Source organism: Eulemur rufifrons, chromosome 8 (assembly GCF_041146395.1).
Source record: "Eulemur rufifrons isolate Redbay chromosome 8, OSU_ERuf_1, whole genome shotgun sequence".
Lineage (NCBI taxonomy): Eukaryota > Metazoa > Chordata > Mammalia > Primates > Lemuridae > Eulemur > Eulemur rufifrons.
In genome coordinates, this window is record NC_090990.1 from 14164368 (window position 1) to 14174751 (window position 10384).

At 52.6% G+C, this 10384-nt stretch overlaps 1 protein-coding gene across 1 annotated transcript; it reads left to right on the forward strand.

Annotated features, from left to right (window-relative positions):
• Nucleotides 1-886: 886 nt before the first annotated feature.
• LOC138389213 (proproteinase E-like) lies at nucleotides 887-7936 on the forward strand. Its single transcript, XM_069477432.1, has 8 exons — nucleotides 887-926; nucleotides 2220-2305; nucleotides 3736-3833; nucleotides 3945-4079; nucleotides 5739-5875; nucleotides 6213-6355; nucleotides 6983-7135; nucleotides 7838-7936. Exons 1-8 carry the CDS (start codon nucleotides 887-889, stop codon nucleotides 7853-7855), a joined length of 810 nt encoding a protein of 269 aa, XP_069333533.1. The 3' UTR covers nucleotides 7856-7936.
• Nucleotides 7937-10384: the final 2448 nt, after the last annotated feature.

The window sequence follows — 10384 nt, forward strand, 5'->3', positions numbered from 1 at the left end:
CCAGCTCTAGGGGGGCTGGGACCGTGCATTTTTCACCGCTGCCCTCCCTACAGCAGGGCCTGAGGTACAGAGAGAAACTGCTCAACACAAGTGTTTTTTTTTTTTTGTTGTTGAGACAGAGTCTCACTTTGTTGCCCAGGCTAGAGTGAGTGCATCAGCCTAGCTCACAGCAACCTCAAACTTCTGGGCTTAAGCGATCCTACTGCCTCAGCCTCCCGAGTAGCTGGGACTACAGGCATGCGCCACTATGCCCGGCTAATTTTTTCTATATATATATTTTTAGTTGTCCATATAATGTCTTTCTATTTTTAGTAGAGACGGGGTCTCGCTCTTGCTCAGGCTGATCTCGAACTCCTGACCTCGAGCGATCCACCCGCCTCGGCCTCCCAGAGTGCTAGGATTACAGGCGTGAGCCACCGCGCCCGGCCAACACAAGTTTTTTATGGAGATGGGTACTTATATTGATTCCATGCTAGAGATGAGAAACCTGAGGCTCAGACAGGTTAAGCCATGTGCCCAAGGTCACAGAGCTTGGAGGTGGCAGAACCAGGATTTGAACCCAGGTGTGACCAGTTCCAGCACCCATGTTCTTTCTCAAAGAGGCCTTCTTGTTCTCACCTGAACTTTCCGTCCTGCTGCCTTTATCGATTGGCCTTTCAATGCCACCTGTGTAGCCACATGTTGGAGGGAACCCTGGGTCCTTCCGTTGGCTGTCACTGCTCCACCTGCAGTGGGTGGGAGCTCTGGCCTTGAACTATGGGAGACCTGGTGTTCCACCACCTGTTCTGGGAATGGGGCCCAGTCCCCCCACCATACCCCCTCACCTGTCTGCTGCCCTATATTAGAGCCCCAGGCTCTGCGTCACTCTATCATCTCAAAAGTCACGATGCTCTGGCTGCTGAGTTCCCTCTTATCTGTGGCTCTTGGTAAGACCCCAGCCTGTGTCTGTGCTCCCTGTGTGCACTGGGCTACGACTCCCTGAAATCTACAGCCCACCTGGGTCCTGGGACACCCAACCCCTGGTTGCATAGGAGGGGGTCTCAGCTTGTACCTGGGGCGTGACTATAGGGGCTTTCAGCTCTGTGCAGAGCAGGAGAGCAGGGGGAAGCTGTGGATGGACCAGCTCAGGACAGACACTGGGAGCACCCAAAGGGCTGTGGCGGGAGTCCTCGATGGGGCAGTCAACAAAGTATGGTGGTTAAGAATTTGGGCTCTGTGGTTAGCCTGCTTGGGTTGGAATTTCCTCTCTTCTGCTTGCTTAACACTCCAACTCTCCTCTTACAGCCCATACCCTACCTGGCTCTGTACCCTGTGATCTAGTCTATTCTTGGTCTTCTTGGATATTACATTCCAGCTGAGGGCCACCTCCTCGAAGCAGCCTCCCTTGACTGGCAGACAGCATTTCGTTAACAGATAACATTTATCAAGTGTTTACTATATACCAGGAAGACGGCCAAGGGTTTTTTGTTTTTTTTTTAATCTCATGTTGGGCCAGGTGTAGTTCTAGCACTTTGGGAGGCCAAGGTGGAAGGATTGCTTGAGGCCAGGAATTCGTGACTAGTATGAGCAAGAGCAAGACCCAGTCTCTAAGAAAAATAGAAAAAATTTATCCAGGGATGGTGGTATGTACCTATAGTCCCAGCTATCTGGGAAGCTGAGATAGGAGAATCGCTTGCCCAGGAGTTTGAGGTTGCAGTGAGCTATGATGATACCACTGCACTCTAGCCCAGGTGACAGAGCAAAACCTTGTCTCTAAAAAAAAAAAAAAAAAAAGAATTCTCATAACTGCACCCTGAGGTCAGCGCTATTATTATCCCCATTTTAGAGATGGGCAAACTGATCCTTCGGACAAGTAGCTCATCCTAGAACAAAGGGCAGAGCTACACTTTGAACCCAGGCAGTCTTCCCTCAAAGCCTCCACTTTGACAATAGCTGTCACTTTTTGAGGGCTCAGGCACTGTTCCAAGTGTACCGACCTCCTCAATCCTCCCAGGAAGGAGGCCACATTTTCATCTCTCTCCCTGGACTCCTGGGACTCTGGAAACCCCTGCTCCAGTCCACACGCTCACTGTCCATATGTGGCTCCTGAGGCCCAGAGAGGGACAGGGGCCTGCACAGGGTCACACAGCCAGTTTGTGGCACAGCTAGGACTGGGACCCTGGCCTCCTGTTTCCTTTCGGGGACCTTCTGGCTAATTGCACCTCTACTCTCCCTTGTAGCCTCAGGCCACGTCCAAACTGCCTACAAGCCTGGCAGCCGAGTTGTCAATGGTGAGGACGCGGTCCCCTACAGCTGGCCCTGGCAGGTAGGAGCAATTCCAGCTGCACTAATTCCCACCCTGGGCTCTGGCCCCCAAGCTGGGATGGCAAGGGGTCTGGTCTTGACGCCATGGCTGCCTTTGCAATATCCACTTGAGCTTCTAAAAGCCAGGAACCCCCTGGACAACCTACTCCTCATGGAGGTTTTCCCCTTCCATCTGTGGTCCTCACCCGGCTGCTTGCAAGTTAAAGGTGGAACCTGGGGCTGCGTGTGGTGGCCCACGTCTGTAATCCCTGTACTTTGGGAGGCTGAAGCAGGAGGATAGCTTGGGGCCAGGAGTTTGAGGTTGCAGTGACCTATGATGGCACCACTAAACTCTAGCCCAGGTTATAGAGTGAGACACTATTTGTAAAAACATAGAAGTAATAGTGGAATCTAGGGTGAGGATGAGGCATAATTCAAGGGCTTGGCACAATAGTGGAATTTCAGGCACCGTGTTTAGGGAGGGAGGTATTCAGGGACTCATTTCTAGATCCCTTGAATTATATAACAGAGCTATAGGGGCTGACAGCAATAAGGGGTTAGGGCTTTGCAGAGGCCAGTGGAGGGAAGTGCAGAGGGCTAGACCTGCTATGGTGTCACACAGTAGCCACTAGCCACATGTGGCTAATAAAATTTAAATTACTTTAAATTAAATAATGTTAAAAAGCCAATTCCTCAGCGCTAGCCCTATTTCAAATGCTCAATACCCACATGTGGCTACTGGCTACCATATAGGACAGCAAAGATATAGGGCATTTCCATAATCACAGAGAGTTCCATTGGATAGGGCCAGCGAGCTGGTTCTGTAAAGGACCGGAGAGTAAATATTTTCGGTGTTGCCTGCCATCAGGTGTCCATAGCAACGACCTAGCTCCGCCATTGTAGCCTGAAAGCAGCCGTAGGCTATACAGAAATAAGCAGCGTGAGTATGTTCCAATAGATCTTTATGTGCTAAAACAGACCCCAAGCCAGATCTGGCCCCCGGCCATAGTTCGCCAGCCCCGGCTTAGAGGGAGGTTTTGAGCATGAGCAGGTGCAGGGAACGGGAAGAGAGGCAAAGCACTCGGGTGAGCTGTGCTGCTTCAGAGGCCCGAGAGCCCTGGGAAGATCTGAGATCCAGAAGAATGGGGGCCTGACAGCACAGAGGGCCTTGGGGGGCTCTCAAGCGACAGGTTTGGAGGTGCCCTAGAGACAGAGAATGTGGGATCCCCTGGGAGGTCATGGGTTTGGGGTGTGGAAGCTTTGGAGCATCAGGATGTGATTCCAGTGGAAAAATGACAGGGCCACCCCCGGCAGTTGTGTAGGTTGTGCCCTACACATTTCAGAAGGGGCAAGTCTTTTCTGTGTGAATGGCACCCACTAGAGTTGTGCAGTGCACAACCTATACGGCCATGGAGTCCAGACCACTCAAGCTCTCTACTGCTCGGCCACCAGGTCTCCCTACAATATAAGAGTAACGGAGCCTTCTACCATACCTGTGGCGGCACCCTCATCGCCGAGGACTGGGTTGTAACAGCGGGTCACTGCATCTCGTGAGTTCTCTCACTTGCCCCGTCCCTGCATGAGACCCAGGCAGCCCGGGACAGGGGTTGACTACAGGGGTGAGGGAGGTTAGCCCAGGCTGACCTCCCCTCCACTGGCAGGAGCTCCCGGACTTACCAGGTGGTGCTGGGTGAGTATGACCGCTCTGTGGAGGAGGGCTCGGAGCAGGTGATCCCCATCAACTCTGATGACCTCTTCGTGCACCCCAAGTGGAACTCCAACTGCGTGAGCTGCGGGTGAGTGAATACCCAGCCCTTGAACCAGGGCTTCTCTACTCGTCCCCCTGTGACCCACAGCCGAATCTGAGGAGGCTCCTAGGGACAGCAGGGCTGGGTCCAACAGCCTGTGTCCTGGTCCCACATGGTGAGGGCTGGAGCCAGCAGAGCCTTTAAGGACCGTTGACACTAGGCTGAGTGCGGTGGTTCAAGCCTGTAATTCTAGCACTCTGGGAGGCCAAGGCAGGAGGATGGCTTGAGGTCAGGAGTTTGAGACCAGACTGAGCAAGAGCAAGACCTCATCTCTCCTAAAAATAGAAAAAATTAGCCAAGCCTGGTGGCATGCACCCATAGTCCCAGCTATTTGGGAGGCTGAGGCAAGAGGATCACTTGAGCCCAGGAGTTAGAGGTTGCTGTGAGCTGTGCTGATGAAACTGCACTCTAGCCCGGGCAACAGAGCAACATTCTGTGTCAAAAATAAAAAAAGGACCATTGACACCAAACCTGTCTCCCCCCAGAGGGGACAACAGGGCCCAGGGAAGGCCAAGAACTCCCCCAAGTCCACTTCCCTAGTTGCCTTCAGAGCCCAACACTCCTCTGGCACCATTTCCCCAGGTCCCAGGGCTCCTCCATTCGACAGGTAGTTTGTGCAGTGCATGGAGGAGCACTGGCCCGAGAGTCAGGCTCCGGCACTAACTCTCTTGTGGCCTGGGCAAGTCACTGGCTTTCTCCAGATCTCACTTTTGCCGTTTGTCAAAGGTGACCATGAACCAGGGCTTCCTGGGTGGTTGTGAAGGTCAAGGAGACAATCTTAAGACAATTGTATGCAAAATTGTAAGTCTGAGGGACTCATCAGTTTTGGTGAGTGGATCAAAGAAGGGTTCAAAACCCCTGAAAATGCACAGAGGTGGGAAGGACCGAGACTCCGACCGATCTCCACAAGGCTCCTGGGGAAGGAGAGAGAAAAGCGAGACCCGGGTGAAATGGCTTGAGTGACGAGCTGGCAGATGAGGGCAGCAGTGGTTCTCAAAGTGTGGCCCCTGGGCCCACAGCACCAGGATCACCTGGAACCAAATAGAAACGTGAACTCTTGGGCCTTGGCCTCCACCCACCACATCAGAAGATCTAGGGCAGGACTCGGCAATCTGTGTTTAGCAAGCCCTCCAGGTGATTTTGATACACTGCGACCCACAAGGGTATAAACAGAGGACAATTCTGAAGGTCAAGGGTCAGCATGAATGAAGGGGCTGGGAGAGCTTCTTAAAGTTGTGCAGCCTTAGGGATGGACTTGATCTACAGCCATACCACCCTGAACGTGCCCAGTATCGTCTGATCTCCCTAAGCAGGGCCGGGCCTGGGCAGTACCTGGATGGGAGATTGCTTGGAAGCACCAGGTGCTGTAGCAGTGGAGGCTTTGGCTGGGCGCGGTGGCTCATGCCTGTGACCCCAGCACTCTGGGAGGCCAAGGTGGAAGGATTGCTTAAGGCCAGGAGTTTGAGATCAGCATGGACAACACAGGGAGACACCCCCACCCATCCCTTAAAAGGAAAATGGGTTGGGAGGGCAAAGTAGCCTCAGGAGCATCTCAGAGGTGGAACAGCCTGGAGCTAAGGCTGGAAGGGGGACTTGGACTTGGGCCAGCTGGAGGACCAGGCCCCAAGACTCTAATCTCCTCCCCAGCAATGACATCGCCCTCATCAAGCTCTCGCAAAGCGCCCAGCTGGGAGACGCCATCCAGGTTGCCTACCTCCCCGCTGCTGGGGACATCCTGCCCAACGAGGAGCCCTGCTACATCACCGGCTGGGGCCGTCTCTATAGTACGTACTGACCCTCCAGCTGGCCCCAGGGACAGTGGCAAAAAGACAGGGCCTGGTGGCCGGGGCGGAAGGTCACACTAGGACTGGTTCTAGTAACTTTTCTCCCATTTCTCTCCAGCTACAAATTTCTCTTCCATCTTCCTACACACCATGTTCTATTAGACATTTTTTAGTGCCCCTGGTGTGCCAGGGGCTGGGATGTCATGGTGCACACAGCATGCAGGACCATGTAGCTGGCAGAAGGATAAAAGAGCTGTGTGCCTTGAATGCCCCCTTTCTCTGGGGCTCCTACCCCTGCAGCCCCAGATACCCTGCTCAATGCTCTCTACACCCACAGCCAACGGGCCACTCCCCAACAAGCTGCAGCAGGCCCTGCTGCCCGTGGTGGACTATGAGCACTGCTCCCAGTCGGACTGGTGGGGCTCGAGTGTGAAAGAGACCATGGTGTGTGCTGGTGGGGACATCCGGTCCGGCTGCAATGTGAGTCAGCTCTTACCTGCCCCAGGTGGTGCCGGGGATTCAGGGCCCGGGGTGCCTCTGCCAGTTGCCCGGGAGGTGGAGGAGGAACCTTGCCTGCTTGCTCCATTCAGCCTCCAGGCCAGGCAGGATCTGGGGGACGTCACCCTAGTCCGGACACAGAGGCCCAGCCTGGGACTCAGGACCCTGGATTCCAGTCCCAGCTCACACACTCACTTGACCTGGAACTAGTCACTATCCCTCCCTGGTCCTCGGGCTTCCCCATACACAGGGCAAGGCCACTGACCATGCTCTCTAAAGTCACATCAGCCCTGTGGTTCTGAAGTTATAATTCAACATTAAGAACACGATCATGGCATTATAAGTGAGTATGAACGATGATGTTAGTAACCGATATGGCACTAATCATGGGAACTGCCTGTATCAGGTGCATCCTGTCTCCCAGGTGTGCGAAGACCCTACGTCCTCCCAGTCAGTCCTCACAGCTCCTGGGCAGGGTATTCTCCTTCACGAGGAGCAACTGAGTCTGAGAGGTCAAGTAGCGTGGGGGTCTCTCGAAATCCCTAGAGCTCAGAACCAGTTCCCTAACCCTCAGTCACGGCTCAGCCCTCAACCTCTCTGCACTTCCAGGGTGACTCTGGAGGACCCCTCAACTGCCCTGCAACAGATGGCACCTGGGAGGTCCATGGTGTGACCAGCTTTGTTTCCTCCCGTGGCTGCAACACCCTCAAAAAGCCCACGGTGTTCACGCGTATCTCGGCCTTCATTGACTGGATTGAAGAGGTGAGGAGGACAGGGTGGCCAGGAGGGCTCCAGGGTGGCAGCTCTTCTACCCGGTGACAGGTGAGAAACAGCAGACCTGGGGAGGGCCTAAAAGGACTCTAGAAGGTCACTCATGGAAAGGCCTTTGGGGACATTCCAGTGGGTTTGGGGACGTTTTCTGCTACAGCGTGGCCCCAAGAACTGATGGCTTCTGGGTGGAGTTTGGAACTGCTGCTGAACTTCCTCATTTCATCCTGTGTCTGTGAAGCCTGTCGTCTGTCCTGGTCCTCTCTTGTCATGGAGGAGAGAGAGACATGCCAGACGGGGGCCTGCCTGGTGGGGGACAGGTGACTAAATGAACACTAAGGAGGAAGTGTGATGGGAGCCGTGAGGGGGGCCCAGGCCCCAGGGAGAGGTCAGACCGCCTCTGGGGACGGTGGCAGAGAGGGCTGCTATCGTCTGTGATCACAGTCGTAGCTACGGTTTATAAACCACTTACGCTTGTGCCGAGCACTGTGAGAAGAACCGCAGTTAGCGGTTTAATGAAGACGCCCCATGAGGTCAGTTCCATTATGACCCCACTATGCAGACAGGACACGGCTCAGGGGGTTCCCATCACTCTCCCAGGGTCACACAGCAGGGCTGGGAGGCAAACCCAGGTCCACGTGGCTCCAGAACCCTGCCCCTAACTGGACTGTTCTGTCCTCTCCCACCTTTTTCCAGACCATAGCGAGCAACTAGAAGCCAGGCCGGCTGGCAGTGCTGACCCCACGTCCTTCAGAAAGAATAAAGATCTCTGGAAAAGCCCCACGTTGAATCTTTCTGCCTTCGGCGCTCACCTCTGTCCCTCTGCCTGTTCCTACAATCTTAGATCAGATACGCAGAGACGAGACCAGATCCAGCCCTCTCATGTCAAGATGAGGAACAAGTGAGGCCCAGAGAGAAGAAGGGGGTTGCTATGGGGTGAACCACCATCCTGCTTTGCCTGGGACTGAGGGGTCCTGGGACACTGGAATTTTAGTGATAAAATTGGGAAAGTCCCAGGAAAACTGGGACAAGTTGGTCACCTGGGAATACAGCACAGGTAAATCAGTTGCCTTTCAATGCAGGCAGAAAAACATGGTAAAATGTGCAGAAAAACGGACCCTACCAGCCCTTTAGGAGGTTCATGGTAGAATGGGAAGGATCGTGTGTTTTCTTCTTCCACTGATGGGCTAGGGAGGGAGGGCTGTGATCATTCATTCACTCAGCGATCATCCATTCCTTGTTCCAGAGGAGGGCTCAGAGGGGGCAGAAGACACGGTTCCTGCCCTGAGGTGGCTCATTATTTAAAGAGAAGTGAGCATACTGGAGTCATTCAGTAAACATGTACCAGGTTCCTGCCTTGTGTCGGGTTCAGGGCGGGGAGCACAGCAGTGAGTCAGACAGCCTCAGGGAGAGCCCTTGCTGCAGGAGGGAGAAGATGCACACACAGGTACGCATACAGGTACACACACAGGTGTGCACACAGGTACGCACAGGTACACACACAGGTGCACAGAGTGCTAGAGATATGCTGGAGCCCAGCAAGTTGTTGCTGAAGTCTAAGGACTGCTGCTGGGCACACAAAAGCAACATCAGACAAAAGCATCCCTTTACTCGTGTTTCTCCCGCGCACTGTGAGAGGAAGCATGGTCCCAGCAAGGACAGGCATAAACGACTTTTAATATCAATGCTCCATTTGGACCTTCCTTTTAAAAAGTGTATTTTTGGCCGAGCGCGGGGGCTCATGCCTGTAATCCTAGCACTCTGGGAGGTCCAGGTGGGCGGATTGTTTGAGCTCAGGAGTTCGAGACCAGCCTGAGCAAGAGCGAGACCCCATCTCTACTAAAAAATAGAAAGAAATTTTATGGACAGCTAAAAGTATATATAGAAAAAATTAGCTGGGCGTGGTGGCGCATGCCTGTAGTCCCAGCTATTCGGGAGGCTGAGGCAGGAGGATCGCTTAAGCCCAGGAGTTTGAGGTTGCTGTGAGCTAGGCTGACGCACACTACCCCAGGCAACAGAGTGAGCTCTATCTCAAAAAAAAAAAAAAAAAAAAAAAAATTAAAAAACAAATAAATAAAAAGAGTAGTTTCTGCTACAACTTAGAAAGGGACAACATGAAGAATAATATAGCAAACACCCAGGTAGGTATCCTCCCTTCTGAATGAACACATTTCACATTTTTGCTTCATGTATTTTAAAATAATAATTACAATTAAGATAGAGGCCCCTGCGTACTCTTCCTAAAAGTCCAGACATGATGGGTGTGGGGTTGTGCAGCAAATATTACTGCATTTCCTTTGGGCAGATAATAGGGTAGCTGCTACCTGCCCCCTTGACGCTGGGATTGGCCATGGGGCTTGCTTGGGCCAAGGTGAAGCTTTGAGAGACAGGGCAGTTTGCCAACCTGTCGTTCCCTCTGCCTTGGCATCTGGTGGCTGCTGGTCAGCCTGGTCCCAGAGTGGGAGGCGTGCAGTGGAGCCTCTGCCAACCCCTGATGGGGGTGTCACACAACCAAGAAATAAACTGTCTTGTTAGAATCAACTAAGATGTTGGGTGTTTTTTCTTGTAGCAGCATCAACCTAACCTATCCTGACTGATAAAATGAGTTTGGCGTTTATCCTTCTACTCTGTGCTGTTATATTTTTATCATACATATAAATATCCAGAAATAATATATTGCATTGTTTTGGTGTTTAAAAATACATGTCCAACTTCATGCTGTGTGGATTGTCCTGCAACCTGCTTCTTCCCTTTAACCTTGTGTTTTTGAGGTGTCGCCATGCTGCTTTATACGTCGCTAGTTCATTGCTGCCGCTTTGCAGAGTAGCCTAGTGCATAACAACATTAGTTATTTATCCTTTATCCCCTGCTCGTGGACATTTAGAGCAGGGCCACTCTTTTGTGATAACAAACAGAGCTTCACTGGATGTCCTTGGACATGTGTCCAGGTTGCCATGTGTGAGAGTTTCTCTAGGGTACATTCCAAGGAATGGAGTTGCTGAGTGGGAGGGTGTGCTCATTGTCAACTGGATCAATTGCCAAGTTGCTCTCCAAAGTAATTGTATCAGCAATCCTTCTGAAAATTCCCTTTCTTGTCTTTTCCTATCCACTGCCCCCAGCTATTACAAAGTGTCTCACCTTTCTCTCCTAAAACCACCCCTTGGCATCTCAACCCTTCCCCACAAAACTCTCCTCCAGCCCTCCCCTCACTGCAGCTCTTACAAAAGCCCAAGAGCTGGTCTG

Excerpts from the sequence above, each read along its gene's own strand:
- LOC138389213 (XM_069477432.1), top strand. The coding sequence starts at position 887 with ATGCTCTGGCTGCTGAGTTCCCTCTTATCTGTGGCTCTTG. Across the intron at positions 927-2,219 it reads CCTCTTATCTGTGGCTCTTG|CCTCAGGCCACGTCCAAACT; the intron begins GTAAGACCCCAG and ends TCTCCCTTGTAG. Across the intron at positions 4,080-5,738 it reads TCCAACTGCGTGAGCTGCGG|CAATGACATCGCCCTCATCA; the intron begins GTGAGTGAATAC and ends TCTCCTCCCCAG.